Raw genomic sequence first — 19,640 nt, forward strand, 5'->3', positions numbered from 1 at the left:
ATTGATATTGCACTTCATTTCGACTTTAAAGGTGATTTACGTTGCTGATGTCAAGTACATTTTATGTCTCATCAAGATATTTTGTACATTTTCTACTGTAAATAAATATATCAAAACTCCATTTTTGATTAGTAACGTGCATTGTTATTGCACTTTAAAGGTGATTTTCGCCATTATTTGCAATTCTTTTTGCTGATTTAAATTAAATTTAAGATTCCATCAAGATATTTTGTATATGTGCTACTGTAAATAATATATAAAAACTCAACTGTTGATGAATAATGTGCATTATTTCACTTCATTTAGACTTTAAAGGCGATTTTCTATATTATTTTCGATATTTGCTGATAACAAATAAATGTAACATATTATGTTACATTAGGATATTTTGTGCATTTCCTATTGTAAATAATATAAAAACTTAATATTTTAATTAGTAATGTGCATTGATATTGCACTTTATTTAGACTTTAAAGGTGATTTACGTTGCTGATATCAAGTATTTTTTATGTTCCATCAAGATATTTTGTAAAATTCCTACTGCAAATAATTAATAAAAACTCAAATGTTTGTTTTAAGGTTTTGCATTTTCAACAAAAAAGCAAATCTGCATTTTCTATTGTAAATAATATAAAGACTTAATTTTTTGATTAGTAATGTGCATTTGCTATTGCATTTCATTTAGACTTTTAAGGTGACTTTCTCCATTATTTCCAATATTTGCTGATATCAAGTAAATTTAATGTTCCATCAAGATATTTTGTATATTTCTTACTGTAAATAAATATATCAAAACTCCAATTTTGATTAGTAACGTGCATTGTTATTGCACTTTAAAGATGATTTTTTACATCATTTCGAATATTTGCTGATAGCAAGTAAATTTAATGTTCCATCAATATATTTTGTACATTTTTTACTGTAAATAATTTATTAAAACTTCATTTTTAATTGGTAATGTGCATTGCTATTGCACTTCATTAGACTTTAAAAGTGATTTTCTTAATTATTTCCAATATTTTCTGATATAAAGTAAAATTAATGTTCCATAAAGATATTTTGTACATTTCCTACTGTAAATAAATATATAAAAACTCCATTTTTGATTAGTATTGTGCATTGTTATTGCACTTTAACGATGATTTTTTCATTTTTAAATAGTAATGTGCATTCTATTGCAATTAATTCGATTTTAATGGTGATTTGCTAATATGGTTCAGATATTTGAAAAAATGTGCAGATCATTTATATGCCTATTATTTTTTTTTTTTTAAATATAATAATGCTCTATTTGTTAACATTATATTAAACATTTATTAAACTAAACCGCAGATGAAAACTAGTTGAGAAGCATCTACTGTATTAATATTGGGTTTGTTAATTTCTTAGTTAATGTTTATTAACTGTTTATTCATATTCAAAAGTATGCTATTTAACTGTTTTATTTAATGTTTTAATATAAAGTGTTTAAATAATTGCATTAATTGGGTGTTTTTTATAGGTCAGTTTTATACACTAACAACTACATGATAATTATTTAACAAATCTAGTTCTCACTGTTGACTAGTGAATGCATTGAGTAGTTAATAACATTGACTAATAAGACTATATTGCGAAGTATTACTTATTGTACTATATAATCATTTTCCAATTAAATTAGTTTGGAACTATTAGTTTAATCACAAAAGTAATGCACAAAAATATTTTGGTATACCTGCTAAATACCTGCTAAAGTTGCCTTTTTTCCTGAGCTTCTATCAATATTGTGATAATATCAAATATCTTGATAAATTCATTATCATGGCAAGAATATCTGATACCTTCATATGCCTAGTACACTGTAAACCCCAGTGTTGTCTTTACTTAGACAATTAAGTAAAGTTGACTGAACATAGCTTAAAATATTGGGTTTTGGTCATGTCACTTAAAAATATGAGTCAATTTAACTTATTATGTACCATGAAAATGCATAAACTTAAGATTTCAAGTGTAGTGAGCTCAAAATCATAATTAATCCTTTGAAAAATAAATAGATCATTTTCACAAATGTAGTCTTGACTGTAAACTTCTAATATGTGCAACCTTATAAGTGCAAGGTCTTTTTTTAAATCAGAAAACAAATGGCTTCAGGTATAATTATTTGTCATTTTTTGTTTGTAATTATTTCAACATTTTTCATAGTCCATTTTTCATACTTAAATTGTTCAGTTCACTAAACTTAGTACTAAGCTTGTACAATTTAAGTATAGTCTACAAAACCGTCAAGTTAAATAAACTTAAATATGCAAGTTTTGGAAGACTCTATTACTCAATTAAATTGAGGCAACGAGTTTACTAAATAAATTTAGTTCAAGCAACTTATTAGGGTTTTCAGTGTACTATACTTTCCCAATATTCTTTTTTTAATGCCTGAAACAAACATTAAACCCTTACGTTTTCATTAGTATGTTGCTGTATCCCTTCAAACTATTTAATTCTGTGACCAACTCACAAACAAAGCTGCTGGTTTTTCATGGTAAGAGGCGGGTGTTTAATGTTATGCAGCATAATTAGTGGAGCATATGAATAATAGATGCGTTTGACACCAGCTTGAGACGGACCCTGTGGAGACCTACTTCTTTTCCAATGTATCAAATATGACATTTAAAAAAAACTACCTAGCTAATGGCGTTAAAATACATTTGGAATGCAAATAAGCTCGCTGTTTGGCCTATATTGTAAATAAGTATAATAAACTGTGTCAACCAAGAAAGCACCTGTGCTGGTGGGGGAGTTGATCTCCTGCCGAATGCCTCTTCCTGATTGGTTGATGAACCTGCCCGTCTCCCGCTGGGGCTCCAGGATGTCCCGGTACTTTGACACCATGAGCACTGAGATGAAATAGACAACCGCGAGAGCCAGGAACTGGGCCTGCTTACTGTCATCCTGTGAAACACACAGCAAAGAATATGAAGGGGGATCAACATGTCATGCAAAGCTAAAATGATTCACTATACTGATTACATTTCTGTTTTGTGCACTGTTTGAGTTGTTTTACAGAGTAATATATCAAATATGACATAAATAAACACAAAAACAATCAAAAATATTGACCTAGAAAAAAAGAAAATGTTTTCTGTGTATTAAATCACTCACTCTTTTACTAATGTAGTGTATGGCAGTTGAGTGCACTATAATTTATATCAGGAAAGAAGGAACTAAAACGAATGAGGTAAATAGTGTCGTTTGCAGGAAATTTGAAATTCTAAATAATACACCTACCATCCACCAATATTTTATTATGGCATCACAGTGAAATTTTATGTACATATAACATTTTTAGTTTCAATAAATTAATTATCTTAAATTGTTTTTTAAATGCTTAAAAAATAATGTTCCAACTCTGTTTTCTGATCTAATCAGTAGGCATCAAACCTCTCACAGAGTTACAGAGGCAACTGCTAATGGTCACTGTCTAGTGCCAAAGTGTAAGACCTCCTTTGGTCAATCTGTCTTCTCTGTAAAGGGAGCCAAACTGTACGATGATTTACCTGTTAGCCTAAAATCAGAAAGTAATATAAATATTTTTAGTAGTGTTTTTAAAAAGTGGTAAAAAACAAAACAGCAGTGTTTGCACAAATAGTCTACTGTTAGTTTGTTGGATCAAGTCGCCTTTGCTTTTGCCTTCAGTAATTTTATGTAAAGAAATATAATGTTGGGAACTGAATATGTATTTATTATATTTCCAATTATGCAAAATTTTTCAAGCCTCCTGTGGACAGGTGTTGAGAATTAGCAAGTTTGCAAAAACACTTAAACAAATGAATTTGGTTTTCCAGTGTAATTGTGATGTCTATGTCAAATAAATAAATAAATAAATAAATAAATAAAATATTTTTTTTCATAAATTCAGTGTCTTTTTTGACAGTATTATTTGATAAGAGTAAAAAAGGTCTTTCTTGTCATGCTTGTTGTTTACTTTTTAATTATCCTTTAAAATAAAAACATGTATTTGTTTGTCAAATATGTAAATATTGTAAAGCATATATATATATATATATATATATATATATATATATATATATATATATATATATATATATATATATATATATATATATATATATATATATATATATATATATATATATATATATATATATATATATATATAATGCGTTATTACATTTGCAATATTTTCTCTGACTGCTGAGGAGATCACTACAAAATAGGTGAACAAATGTGTGGGGGAAAAGTCATTTGCTCAAACTCAAAAAATGGCTAAAATTCAATATAATTCATTATATAGTGTAAAAGGGATAGCTTCAGGCACAGATTTTAAGTTGCAGTCCATAAGTTTTGCTTCTTTGTCGCCATTTCTGGTTGAAACCTGTCATTGCAGCTATTTATTGCACTGGTGTTGATGTTCATGTTGATGACCATTTTGCCCCAAAGTCAATTATCTGCCACTTTTGTTCTGATCACAATTTAGCACCACCAATGGTATTTAAATTCAATGTTCACAAACTATATTTATTCCATTTAGAACACATTTTTACAAACAAAAACAGTAAATCAGGCAGAGATAAGAAGACGGTTCTGAACACTGACAGGTTCTGAACACTGACGGTTCTGAACACTGACTTTATTTAAAGAAAATAAAGTTACAGACTTTACAGACAAAACAAAACAAAACAAAAAAGAAGAAAACAAAACCAACTAAAGGAAAAGTAAAGAAAACAAATACAACTAAACAAAAGAAAACAAAACGGAAGAAAACAAAACCAAAGAAAAAAAAAGAAAACACAACAAAACAGAAGAAAACAAAACAAAACAGAACACATCAGAATAAAAGATCATGTGACTAACTCAGAATAGAATAGACTACATGTAAATCTAATCTACCAAAACAAAACAAAATGAAACAAAAAGTAAACAAAACAAAAGAGAAAACAAAACCAAAGAAAACGAAACAAATGAAACATAATAGTAGAAAACAAAAAACAAAACAAAAGAGAAGAAAACAAAACAAAACAAAACAGAAGAAAACAAAACAGAACACAACAGAATAAAATAGATCATGTGACTAACTAATAGAATAGAATAGAATAGAATAGAATAGAATAGAATAGAATAGAAGAGAATAGAACAGATGATCTGCGGTTAACTCACAACATCCCGAAAGACAGCAGCTCGCAGACGGTTAATGTCCACATCTTGCAGAAGTCGATCCGGGTCCTTAATTGGAGAAACATTACTTGGAAAATTTTCTATGGTGGTCTAAGGCAAGAAAAGCAGATATTTGAGACGTTTAACAGTTCTCGCATTGAAAGATCTCATTTTCAAATTCACACCAAGCCCAAAGCACTAAATCACACATAACATGACAATGCTGCTGAAAAAAAAAAAAAAAAAAAAAACTTGAATGTGGCAAAACTGATTTCACTCTGCAAGAAATACACAAATAATGCCAACAGTACAACTGCTCATGAACAGAATCCATGTTGGTTATCCATCATGTTAGTTATGTATCCATCCATCTATCCATCCGCCTTTCTGTCACTCTATCTACTGCAGATTGATATACAATAAGAAAATATAATCAATGAAATATCTACAAAATGAAGTGAATTAAACATTTAAGAACAAGTGCATTTGAGAACTAATAGAAAAGCTAATAATTAAATCTAAAAAAAGTTTGCATATGTGCCTCCCACTTGTTAAGGGTCCAAAAAAATTTATAATTGGCTTCTCAGCTATTCCATGACCAAGTGTGTGTTATTTTTTTCAATATCCCAATTACAATGAGCAGATAAAAGGTCCAGAGTTCATTTCAAGTTTGCTATTTGCATTTAGCATTTGTTACTGTTAACTCTCAAGATGAGATCCAAAGAGCTACACTATCAGTCAGGAAAGCCATCATTAGGCCGGAAGAACAAAACAAACCCATCAGAGAGATGGCAAAAACATTAGACATTCCCAAAACAACGGTTTGGAACATTCCAAAAAAAAGAACGTACCAGTGAGCTCAGGAACACCAAAAGACCCGGAAGACCACGGAAAACAACTGTGGTGGATGACCAAATAATACTTTCCCTAGTGAAAAACACACTCTTCACAACAGTTGGCCAGTTCAAGAACGCTCTCCAGGAGGTAGGTGTATGTGTGTCAAAGTCAACAATCAAGAGAAGACTACACCAGAGTGAATACAGAGGGTTTACCACAAGATGTAAACCATTGGTGAGCCTCAAAAACAGGATGGCAAGATTAAAGTTCTAAAAAAGCCTTCACAGTGCTGGAACAACATCCTATAGACAGATGAGTTTAAGGTCAACTTGTACCAGAGTGATGGGAGTAGAAGAGTATGGAGAAGGAAAGAAACTGCTCATGATCCTTAACAGTGAAGCATGGTGGTAACAGTGTCATGGTGTGGGCATGTATGGCTGTCAATGTATGGCTGACAAAAGCAGCAGGATGAATTCTGAAGTGTTTCAGGCTGTACTTTCTGCTCATATTAAGCCAAATGCTTCAGAACATCGCAGTGCAGATGGAGAATGACCCAAAGCAAACTGTAAAAGCAACCCAAGAGTTTCTGAAGGAAAAGAAGTGGAATGGCCAAGTCAATCACCTGACCTATATCTGATTGAGCCTGCATTTCACTTGCTGAAGACAAATCTGAAGGGCAAATGCCCCAGGAACAAGCAGGAACTGAAGACAGTTGCTGTAATGGCCTGGCAGAACACCAACAAGGATTAAAAACCCAGCGTCTGGTGATGTCTCTGCGTTCCAGACTTCAGCCTGTAATTGGCTGTAAAGGATGTGCAATCAAGTATTAAAAAGTGAAAGTTTGATCTATGATCATTATTCTGTCCAATTACTTTTGGACCCTTAACAAGAGGGAGACACACATGCAAACTGTTGTAAGTCCTACAGCGTTCGTTCACCTGATTTTGATGTAAATACCTTTAAACTAAAGCTAACAGTCTGCAGCACATCTTGTTCGTTTCATTTCAAAGCAATCGTGTCAGTGTATAGAGCCAAAAATGTTAGAATTGTGTCGATATCTAATTATTTGTGGACCTAACTGTATATAATAGCAAGTTATAATAATGATGAGTATGCATTTATCATTTGTATTATTAACAAATATAACTTACATGTATATAAATAGACATGCATGCAAAAAAACACATAATATCAAAATGTTACTTTAAACGCATAGTATGGAATTATGCATTGAGCATAGATGCAGTGTAACGGTGTGTGTAGTGAACTGGGTACCTTGCTGGCTGTGGACACACTTTGCAGGCCCTCCTGAGACTTACTGCAGGACAGAGAGGATTTCAAACTCCTGTCCCTCTGACGCTGACGACACTCCAAACAGTTCCTCACAGCCACACAACACACTGAAACACACACACAAACAAGCTACAATAAAGTGATTACAAATGAACTCTAAAAACATTACAATTCCAAACCCAGGTGCTGATTTATCAAAACAGTGTCCCCCTTGAATTGTAGTGACACCACTGCTTGTACCTTGTTGCGTAAGGGATAGTTCACCTATAACAAGACAATGCACTTACAATGTACTGTATTAACCTGTTGGAGTAACTTTTTTTTTCTGTTGAACACAAAAGATTTTGAACAATGTTGGTAACTGATAGCCACTGACTTCCATAGCAAAAAAATAAAAATCAAAGTCAATGGCTACTGATTTCCAACATACTTTAAAATATCTTGCGTTATTGTTTGCGTACAATAGAAAAAGGGAACTCATAAAGGTATGAAACCAATTGCGGATGAGAATATTTCTTTTTTTGTAAATGACCCTTTTAAAGGCTCAAGAAACCCTGGAGTACTTTAATTGAGCAGCTTAAATTGTAGGGAAAACTAGATATTTTTGTCAGCTAATTTAATCTTACAGGTTTAAAATACATTTTGGGGCAGGATCGAAATCGTGACGTATAGCAAATCTGCTAGTGGAGTGATGATAAGTAAGTTTCTCATTATTATTCATAGCGAAGTTTTCTTATCCTATGAGAAGACCCTGCTTCTTAATTATTCATGAGAGGACGTGCTTTCCGAAGGCAAGTAAGACCTGCCAAGCTGTGAGATCCACTGGGTGAGACCGCGTCCGCGCACGACAAGCAGTATTTAGCCGTTCATGCAAGGTCATATGTGTTTGTTTCTATGAGTCACAGGGTTTGTTGCATGTTTTCCCCGCAAAGCTGTCAGGGCCGATACAAAGCTGTTGGTTTGCAGCAAGCATTTTTGTCAGGAGAACGAATTGGAGAATGATAGACTTTGTCTTTTATCTGTTGAGTTTGTTACCATTCAGACACATCGCCTATATCTATGCTGCTGTGTTCACCTATTTTTAAAATTCTCCAGATTACCGGCAGGGCTAATGGTTGGAATAGATAGGGCAAGAGACCTGCTGCACTGCTATCAACTGTGTCTGCATTCAGACTCGGGGATTTAGGAGAGAAGTCCTCCTCATTTATAGTGTTTACAGGATTATTTTTTATAATGATATAACAAATTGTGGTTATGTTTATATGTAATGACGAATAACAAATGTAGCAGGGCATTAAAATACTGTTTATTTCTTTGCATTTTAACTTTGTAAACTATAAAATCATGCTCACGGTTTGTGTCTCATTTTTGTGAGCAAACTGACTACAATTGTTCACTCCCCTCTTTTTTCCCTGCTCTGCTGTCCATGCCCACTCCTCCCTCTGCTCGCAGCGCTCCACGCCCATTATAAAGCTTTTTTTTTATTTATTCTAAGGTAGACTACAAGGTAGAACCAAAAGAGAGGGGTTTCATGGCCCTTTAAATCTGTTTATAAGGTGAATAAAGTAACACAAAAATACTAATACTACTGCAAATTGGTATCATTTTAGTATACAATTTAGTATACAACAATTCTCGATATTACCTAGTGGCTTATTGCTTATCTTTTAATGATATGTTGGCTGTTTATTAATACTTATAATGTACATATTTGCATGACCCTATTCTACATCCGTAACCCTACCTAATATCTAAACTACCTTAGGCCTGATAACAATTAATAAGCAACAAATTAGAAGACTGCTAAATGGCATGTGTTTTTAATGACGAGAATTTAATCTTCAAATAAAGTGTGACCAAAATAAAATAATAAAATGCTGTGCATAAAACAATGAGTAAAATAAATTTATGTTGTACATAATCAGGTAAATTGTGCATTAACAAATCCTCAGTCTTTAATCAGGGTTTCTGCAGGTTTCATTAAGTCAGATTTAAGACTTAAGTATAACTCTCATTCAACCAAATGCACTTAAAAACCTTAAGTTCCATTCCTATTTATAAACATTATATCCACTCACATTTACCTGTGTAATTAGTTTTTTTGTAAATGGAAGATGATGTAAACGGATATACAGTATTGCTGTTATTATCATGAGGAACTGTGTAATTGTTTTTTGTTTTCTTTTCCTGATTAGGGAACTTAAGAGAATTTGCTGTCAAAATGTCTACAGCTGTTGTGAAATAAATATCTTGTTGCAATAAAAACTTAAATATATATGTAAAAAAATATCGAAACACATTGTTGGTGAATGGATGGGTGTCAGACTTTTTCTTGGAGAACTTAAGACCTGTTCAAAAAGACCTGTTCTAAATTAAGACCTGTTTAAAATAATTAAAGACCTACAACACAATATTTCTGTCAATTATTATTATTTTTTAATTCAAGACATTTTAAGACACCCTGTTTATCAATCCTATATTAATAATATCAGAGTACTGTAAATACAGGAATCAGAGAGTGAAATTCAATACCTTTTCAGACTTTTTAAAGACTCTTTCTATACATTTTAAGACCTTATAACCACCTTTCAACCAGAAACACTGGCGAGATCTTAACTTACAGTATATTTACTAAATATTAATGTAAGAAATTAATCCAAAACTAAAACAGTATTCGTATACTAAAAAAAAAAACTTATTAAATCTAAACAAATTAAGTTCACTTAATTGTATTTACAAGTTTAAGAGGATGAACAAAAAAACATATACAAACTATAACATTTTTCCAAAAAAAATCCTTAAAAAGGTGTTGATTTAGCTCATTTTAAATAAGAAGTTTAAAGAAGCAACAAAAATCAAGTTTTGAGTTTTGCATTAGACAAAAGTGTCTTTTCGAAAGTGACCGAAAAGGTGTTTTTGCCTTAAAAAAAAACATCTATTTTCTGTTGCATATGACCTAAACCGATAAACCAAGCTATTAAACATCTTAACATGTTTTCTTTGTTCTGTTGTGTTCTTTAAAATGTGATCTGACACACACACACACACCTAGTCTGAGGCACTGTCGCATCAGTCCCCCTGAGGACATGTTTTTCTCAGCTTCAATCTCGCTGAAGTTGAGTGAACTGGCGAATACCAGGACATCCACTATGGCCATCAGACGGGTCAGAAAGATCACGGCGGTCTCAGACGACATGCCCTGCGTCACTTCCAGGCCTTCCATCTCACTCTGACACAATAATCAAGAGCACAAAGGCTTTTATCACTTCAGGTCATCTTGTTAGCACATTTGAAATCACATTAACATGAAATCATTACTTGGGATGTGAAAACATTCAGACTGGAAATGAGGTGAGTTTGGTAAAATGTGAAACAGGATGAGAAAGCTCATGCAAGGCAGTGATGCTTTCAAGGATGCAGGATTATTAATGGTAGTCTTTTTTGGGGTGGTGAAATGCACTATTTTGTAGTTTTAATGGAATAAAAACCCCACTACTGGGGTTGCTTCTGTTCACACAAACTGCATGTATTTGATTACACATCTAATAAAACATAAGTTAAATAGTATTTAGTTTTTATTTTAAATATCTTATTTTTTCATCAAGAAACCATTTAAACTTTACATGAGATCCACCATGATCTTTACAGATAGATTTAGTTTCATTTTTAAGAAAAAGAAAACACATTTATTAAAATATTTATTTAATTGATTTGAAATATAAATCTTTTGAAATATATGTAAAAATGTAAATACAAAATGTCCTTTATGATTAAATTAATGCTTTAAAAAAGTGTTAAAAAAAACTTTCGTTAGTAGTGTATTACAAAAAATTATCTACTTATTGTAAATCTATGCGAACTATCATTGCTTTTAAAATGCAACTGAATTAAATATTTGACCATTTAAAAAGCAATTCTTTGTTTTAACTGTATTAAATCATTTTAATTTAACAATAAATAAAAAAAAACTAAAGAAAAACGTTTCTTTTGACTGAATTCTTCATAGGCTAAAATCACAAACAAAAGATGGAAGGCAAGTTAGAAAACTACTATATGGAAATTAGTTCTTTCTAATTATGAGAACGCATGGCATCCCTGATATGAGAGAAAATGGAAATGAACCACAAAACATTCTAGATAAATCAATATTTTGGTGTACTGACCTTGGAATTCTTTGCACAAATAAATTAAATAAAAGAGAAGCAAAAATAGTTAAAAAAGTTAAAATGCAATCATGAATAAATTACATAAAATAAGGATACATAGGAGGAATTCTGTTTTATTATTGACAGACCAATGACTAAAATGATTTCATATAAACCATAGATGTCAAAGTCATCTACAAGGGGGTCTCCAGGAATTGACTTTGACACCTATGATAAAAACAAACAAACAAATAAAAAATAAATAAACAAATCAATCAATCAATCAATCAATCAATCAATCAATCAATCAATCAATCAATCAATCAATCAATACACAAATAAATAAATCTTGTCAGGCATAATTAAAACAAGAATAATTTAACCAAAATAATAATAATAATAATAATAATAATAATAATAATAATAATAATAATAATAATAATACAAAATAAAATAAAATAAAATAAAATAGAATAGAATAAAATAAAATAAAATAAAATAAAAGGATCAGACTGGAGCCAAAAAATAAATAATAATAATGGTAATCTAATGGTATCTTAAATCTTAATACATTGTCACTATGCTTACTATCATTACCCTATATAATTAAGGTGTATTTATTTAAAATAAAACACATTTGTCACTAATACTTCATCTATTTCTCAAAAGTAAAAGTCACAGTAAGTACATTTCCCCCCATAATACATCTGTTAAACTGTACATTTTTTCACTCACATTTTGATCATATTTTTAATTATTTCCATAAAAGTTATTTGAAACAATACACCGTATTTGTGCATTCAACATGTTTCTGGTGTATATAAATCACTTATACAAATGTAACTTGATGCAAACACCAGTCCATCTGAGGCGTCTATTAAAGACGAGGTAAGGCCAGTTTATTTACGGTATATAGCACTTTTGATACACAAAAGTAATTAAAAGTGCTCTACATACATTCAAAATCATAAAATAATCACAGAATATTTATATGAATTAAAAGTGATTAAAAACACATAAAAATGTATAAAAACAGTTTTTAAAAGAATAAAAAACTAGATAGTTGGGATAGCTCAACCAAAATGTATGCACCATACTTACCCTCAAATGGTTGAACAAAGAAGAAGATATTGTGAAGAATGCTGTAAACTGTGGCCATTGACATAGTAGGAAATAAATAAATAAATAAATAATTACTATAGATCTCACTGGCTACAGCTTATCAAGATTCTTCAGAATATCTTCTTTTGTGTTTAACAGAAAAAAGAAACTCAAACAGACTTGAAGCAAGAAGGAAGTTAGTAAATGGTGAAAGATTTTTTTCATTTTTGGTTAAACTATTTCCTGAGATCAGGGATGCCCAAACTAGGGCTCGCAGACGAAAGTTGGCCCATGGTAATCTTTGATTTGGCCCTCTATCCCATCTGAGGAGAGGGGAAATGATGAGGAATTTAGAATTTAGAAGGAATGTCTTTAACAGAGATTGTGATTTCCAATTTAATGTAACTTTTGTTTTTGAACTGTTGAGCAACAAAAAAGCTAACCGGAATTAAATGTTTCAATTAAATGTTGTGAATGAATTAGATTTTTCTAAATTAATAAATTATATAATGATTATAATAATAAATTAGGAATATACATTGACAACTTTACAGTTTAGTATATTTACCCCTGGCCCACCACCCTCAATCAAGTTTAGCTTTTGGCTCTCTATAAGAAAAAGTTTGGGCACCCCTGCTTTAGATTAATTCGGCTTGCAGTGATCTACAATGGCCACCGTGTGTCAGTGTGGTCAAAGCTCTGGCTCACTCACAGAAGGAGAAGTGGCGGCGGACAGCAGGGGAAGGATTCCTCCACAGGCGATGATGATGTTATCCACCATCTGTGAGATCAGGTGAATGGTATTGTGTACAAAGATTATATTCTCATTGCTGTTGACAAAGTCCATGATGGATTTTGTTGAATGACTGAGGGGAAAAAGGAAAGAAGTGGGAGAAAGATAAATGTGATCAATGATGAAAAGATTTACTGTAAACCACAATCGGTGTTCAGTAGGTTACTTTGGAAATGTAATAGATTCAGATTACAAATGACCCTATTTAAAATGTAATAAGTAGAGTACCTTTTCAATGACTTATAAAAGTAAAGTAACTGATTACATCTGATTTCTTTTTAAATACTTTTAAGTTCCTAATGGATATTTTGAACTAACTCCTTTTCAAGCATTTATACTAAGCAGTATAGCTATGTTTACTGAATTTCTAAATCTTTTATCAGTTGAATTAAGATTATAATAATAAAATTTTAAAGTACAGCCACCACAAAACCAGACTCTATAACAAAAAACATTGTTAACTGTTGTTACAAACTCTAAATATTGCATATTGTGTATATATATTTACAACTCTTCATTAATAAACTACACTACATAATGTAAAATCATTAGTAACTAATGAACTAATAATAATTACTATATATATATACTATATATATATATATATATATATATATATATATATTCAACAGAAATGGAATTAAGGCACGGAGTATGCATATATTAGTGACATTATTAAAGAAACACCACAATCAAACTATTACCGTCATGTAGGACTTTTCACCATATTTTCTGAAAAGATCCACACATGCGGCTGTCAGTAAACACACACACACACACACACACACACACACACACACACACACACACACACACAATCTTATATGAAAACTCTTAACGTGAACACCTTAATTATATTATTGTCTATTAAGGCAAATAACTAGATAATAGATGTCCATGTAAGCGTAGTCAGTAGTGTTTTCGACCTAAGTGAAAGATCCAGAAGGCCAATCCGGCTGATTTGATTCAGAAGGGCACTTTTTTGTCGGCTCACCGGGTTGACTTTCATTCACCTTTATTCATTTTAAAAAGCACCCACTCCATTTTATTTGTATATGTTTTACTCGAACGCATAAGCCATCGAGTGAATTAGAGATTCACTCTAGTGAACTGCATCCATGTTAGCACGTCACATATTTGATGTGGTAATTTCACAGTAGGAATACACACAGGTTTGAAGACTCGTTCTCGCCCCTACAGTGCAATCTGACCAGGTATACATCCGCGCTAAAATATCCAGGTGAAAGTCATCATAGCTTGCATAGAATAGACCCAGCTCCCAACCCAACTTCGAGAATAGATTAATGGGGAGATTTTTTTTAATCGCGCGATAAGAGTAACAGAGAGTGCTGTTAACGCAGCACGTGAACGCCGATAACGGCCCACCACTAATTTATATATAGACCTCCTCTCCCTCAGTCATCTTTCCATCAATCTAATTTCTCGTGTCAGCCTAATTGGTTGGTGGCATCACCAACCAGATCGAGAGGTGGCTGTAATGCACCAAAAAGTTTGTTGTCGACCACCAAAAAACAGGTAGAAGAAAAGAATCGTAATTGTTGCCATCAAATGGATTTACTTTCATTAGCTAGACACCAGCCTCACAGCTCTGTGAACGTCGGTGCAGTCACTTATTGATTTGCGATCGTTAAATGTAGCTTTTGTGGACGCTACTGCGCTACTTGACTGATAAAAAATATTCGCTACTGAAAAGCTATTTGATTTACAAAGTAGCGATGCTACCGTCATGCTACTGAGAAATGTAGCTAAGCTAGTAGCATCACTACTACTGCCCAACACTGTTAATATGATAATATCGCTTTGGCCAGAGGAGTCTAGTGCCCTGGATTTCACAAAACGATAAGTCATAATATATCTTTGGAAATGAAAAGGTCTGTTTTTATTTCTGTACACACACGATAACAATAAAATTATATGCTTTTATAGAATAAAGGAAGGTAAGGTTACATAATAGTAGATGCTTCAGGTTCGATGTTAAAGCTGTTGATTGGAAAGTATTTTAACAGCTGGCAAACAAATTTTGCACTGAACTATTATATTTGTGCCGCCGACTTGCAGCGCCGGTGTGTGTATCCTGATAGAAACCTATGTTTAGAATTCTAAAATACATGGCACTGCGTGGCCCGCCGCCGAGCGGCGCTTCTGGTGTGCGACCTGCTTAATGCTTTCAGAAGTAGAGAGGATTAACGTAACTGGTAGACGTGGTGCGCCGCAAATTCAAACCAGAAAACCAATCAAAAGCTTGAGAATACCACCACTTTAATAAATGGCCTTAGCAGGAGGCATCATGCTTATCAAAAACAGGCAAAGCAACAGATTAATATTATTCAACAAAAGCCAGATTTTTAAAGAAAATGTTTAGATGTAACCCCATTTGTAATCTTTAACATTTTCATAAGTAACCGTAATTTAATTTGGGGTCGCCACAGCGGAATAAACCACCAACTTATCCAGCATATGTTTTACACAGCGAATGCCCTTCCAGCTGCAACCCAGTACTGGCAAACATCCATACGCACACATTCACACACATACACTATGGACAATTTAGTTTATCCAATTCATCTATAGCGCATGTTTCGGACTATGGGGGAAACCGGAGCACCAAGAGTAAACCCACGCAAACATGCAAACATGGGGAGAACATGCAAACTCCATACAGAAATGCCAACTGATTCAGCTGGGACTCAAACCAGTGACCTTCTCGCTGTGTGGTGGCAGTGCAAACCACTGAGCCACTGTGTCGCCCCAATCAATTCAAAACAGACAAAAATGAATTTCAACCTCACTGTTTTTGTTTGTGTCAAATTAAATGTGGCATCAACGCCACAACTGATAATCTTTACATCTACTGACCTTCTCCAAATGTGTACATCTGATTCCAGGGCAAAGAGCAGATCTGTAAGCAAGCGCTGGTGCATAGGGGACCACTTGAACTCTGGGATACGAAACATGGTGGTGCGAGGACCAGGACTGAACTGCCGTCGCTGCTCTTCTGTCATCGGCATTGCTCTAAAGCCCAGATCCACCCGCAGATCTCGATCCAGATGACTACCAGAACGGCCATGCAAACTCTGAAAGAAGAAATGCATCAATAAGGGATGCATTTAAAACACTAAGCAGCTGAGAAAATGTGTTCCTGACAGGTATAAGATTTTGGGGTAAAATCTCAGGGTATCAAGGAGAGATCATGTTCATCCTTACAAAAGCCCTACAGAAAATCCTTCACGCAGGAAAACAACTTTAAAGGTGTTCTTGAAAGTCAGCTATAAAAAAATGCTGGTTGAAGTTCTGACATTTTTGAGGCAAGTTTTTTTTTTTCCTTCCTCCAAGCTTTTCAAGTTTTTGCCAAGTCGAAGGCCGCATACTCCAGGGTCCTCTATATATCCCACAAATCCTCTGAAAAGAGTTTGGCAGGCATAAAGATGTCAATAAGAAATCCCTATGGAATTTTAACATATTATTGATGCATTCTATCCTAAACTACATTTCCAATATCATGATTTTTTGTTTTCATAGTTGACCACTAAAATAATTTTTTAAGATTTATCATTCATTCAATCACTTGCTTAACCTCCTGGGGTCTATTAACATGTAGACATGTTCTAGCGCATCATTATATAAGGACCATTAAATAAGCCTAAAATATATTGATAAGACAAACACATGCTTGAAAACTGTAATGGGTCTATTTTTTTATTTCTATGTATATTCATAATTACAACAGACATCCGTTTCTGTGCCTTCTGTCAACATGACTGAAAAAAAGCTGAATCTCTGCCAAATATTTGCTAAAACATATAGGTTGTTTTCAAACACATGGTTCTGGTGATGCGCAAAACAGACGGCGGGCGGAAAGTATTTATACCATATAAATAGAAAATAAGCACATATGTTGGGCATGATCCTTATACAATGCAGAGGACCAAGTTTTTTACTGAACTAAAATCTGTTTGCCTGTCATCGAGGCTGTAGATAGCTACTGTAAGCTATTATATGAAACAAATAATATAATAGGCTAAAGCCTAATTTATACTTCTGTCTTCTGTCGACTTACTGTCGAGTAATCGGCATGACCCACGGTGCATGCAATGCGCATAGCCATGCATTTATACTTCTGCACGCTGTTTGTGTTCTTCTGCAACAACACTTCCGAAATTCCAGAGTAGGTGTTTATATTGCTCTGTGTCAAATTTCTTTGCTGGTGTTTTGTTTTTTTCTGAATACCATCTAAATGAACAAGTGGCTTAAATTCTCTCATTTTGAGGCAGGAAGCTGCGGACATGCAACAACTTTAATCATGAGGTAAACACAAAATCTCCTTCACGAGACTCCACACTTCGTCACCTTAGAATTTTTAGGTTCTATCTGACATTTTTGTCAAAATTGAGTTATTGACATATTCTTATTAAATGACAACTTATTTACATTATGGGATGTTTTTTATAAGTTATTTACATTTTAAGACTTGTATTTAAAAATAACAAATGTTACACAGATCATGTTTGCTATATGGAATGCAAATTTTTGAAGCTCAGTATCTCAAAATCATTTAGAACGCAGATAGAACCTTATAATTCCAAGGTGACGACTTGTAAACACTCGCTCCATCGCTCTCACCTCTGCCCACACTCGTCACTACCAAGCCAACCAATTACAGAGCTTGCAATACATGTCGTTGGAACATGTAGTTGCATTTTTTGAGAGGTGTGCGTCAGCGTCACCGACGGCCACGGCAAAGGTTATGCAACCACACGCAGGCTATGCCGGAGCATACATGTGCGCTTGACGCAGAAGTATAAATCAGCTTTTATGCGACCACGCGTAGTACAAATCACCCTTAAGTACTATATGTTTTGAAGCATAATTGAATTAAACCGTTATAATAATTATATGGTTATGGTACAAAACAACTGTAATAATAAACAAATCATCCAATAGTCTACATTTTTATAATTATACACCATCACAATACACCTCAGTTTACACTAACATTACAGTATTTATTACAGTATTCTGAAGCATTCATTAACACCATACATTATACACTTTACTTTAGTGTGGTTCAAAAACATTATAAATTACTATAGTTATTTCTTTCATTTCTTTCATTAATGTTACAATTTATTTGTAGATTTGTAAATTGTGGCTTGGTGAAGTTTCTGGTGAAGCTGAACTTTGCAGTGACTCCCGCAACCCCCGTAGCTCATAGATGAGGCCTTCCTCCCTTTTCAACTGAGCTGTCAGAAAAGTCCTCATCACTGCCACTACATTGCTCTCCATACCTTATGATACAGGTTTGACTTGAGGGGATTTGGCTTCAGCAGCCTCTGCACTGGCTGTCTCCTCTTCGTCCATAGTGTTCCATGCCACCTCCTCCAGCACAGGTTTTTGTGACTGCACTACTTACAGCTCCAAACTCCTATAACTCCCATACTGAACCGAGCGCTAGTCACTCTATTTATAGTGAGTGACTCCGCCCACTATGACTTAAACCATGTTGAAGGTAAGTATAAGGTAAGTAAGGACATAAACATTTAAAACATAAATCTTTCAGGTAAGCGTCTCATACTTTCATACACTTCATTTGTATTACCATAAAACTTCAAAAAGATAATTATTAATCTGCATTTTTACATCATGAAAAACTCCATTTTCATTTTTTCCCACAGTCTTTTCACCCCTCACATAAAACAAAGTTTCCCCTGGCTGGCCGACCTCTCTGCACATGTGCATCGCACCACTGTGGATAAAATGCTTTCTCTTTTGCTTCCTGTAGCTGCTGTTGCGCAACCCGGAAGACAGACATGACGTGACGAACAAACACAAACGACACACAGGTAAGTAAATGTATGCTTCTATGTTATGTGAAATGTATTGTATCGGGATATGCAGGGATTATTGATGTGAAATTTGTGCGTGTATGTGTGTGTATGAGTTCTGGTAGCAGCGCGATTCCAGTGTGCACCCTGTGATCGGCTGACGTAACTGTATGTGAGTTAGGTGTGTGCGCTATGAAGATGTTAAAAGCAGTTCTGCCGCAGGCCAGAGACAATCTCTTTTGTCACATTGATTAATTTTATTCTTCTTTATTGTTCATTTTATGTTTACATTTTGCTAAAATGTGGCCATGTCTTTATCGTTTAAGCCAGTGTTTCCCAACTCTATTCCTGAAGACACACCAACAGTACACATTTTTAACCTCTTCCTATTCAAACACACCTGAATCAAATCATCAGATCATTTTAGGAGACTCAAAAACCTGAAATGAATGGTTCAGATAAGGCTGACATCCAAAATAT

General features: G+C 33.4%; 1 protein-coding gene across 8 annotated transcripts in view; it reads right to left on the bottom strand.

Moving 5' to 3' along the window:
* The window catches only part of nbeab (neurobeachin b), a 569,044-nt gene that overhangs the window by 311,937 nt on the left and 237,467 nt on the right, over positions 1 to 19,640 (bottom strand). For 4 of the 8 annotated variants that reach the window (XM_087284306.1, XM_087284305.1, XM_087284304.1 and 1 more), the window contains exons 23-28: positions 16,195 to 16,412; positions 13,237 to 13,390; positions 10,327 to 10,507; positions 7,261 to 7,385; positions 5,152 to 5,217; positions 2,757 to 2,925 (exon numbers count right to left, since the gene is read on the bottom strand). In XM_087284306.1, the coding sequence (XP_087140432.1) occupies positions 2,757 to 2,925; positions 5,152 to 5,217; positions 7,261 to 7,385; positions 10,327 to 10,507; positions 13,237 to 13,390; positions 16,195 to 16,412 (913 nt within the window). Of the gene's footprint in view, positions 1 to 2,756; positions 2,926 to 5,151; positions 5,260 to 7,260; positions 7,386 to 10,326; positions 10,508 to 13,236; positions 13,391 to 16,194; positions 16,413 to 19,640 lie in introns of all 8 variants that reach the window. The other 4 variants (XM_087284303.1, XM_087284301.1, XM_087284300.1 and 1 more) reach the window with 1 other exon arrangement.

This window comes from Danio rerio, chromosome 15 (genome assembly GCF_052040795.2).
Source record: "Danio rerio strain M-AB ecotype USA chromosome 15, GRCz13ab, whole genome shotgun sequence".
In the NCBI taxonomy this organism is placed as follows: Eukaryota; Metazoa; Chordata; class Actinopteri; order Cypriniformes; family Danionidae; genus Danio; species Danio rerio.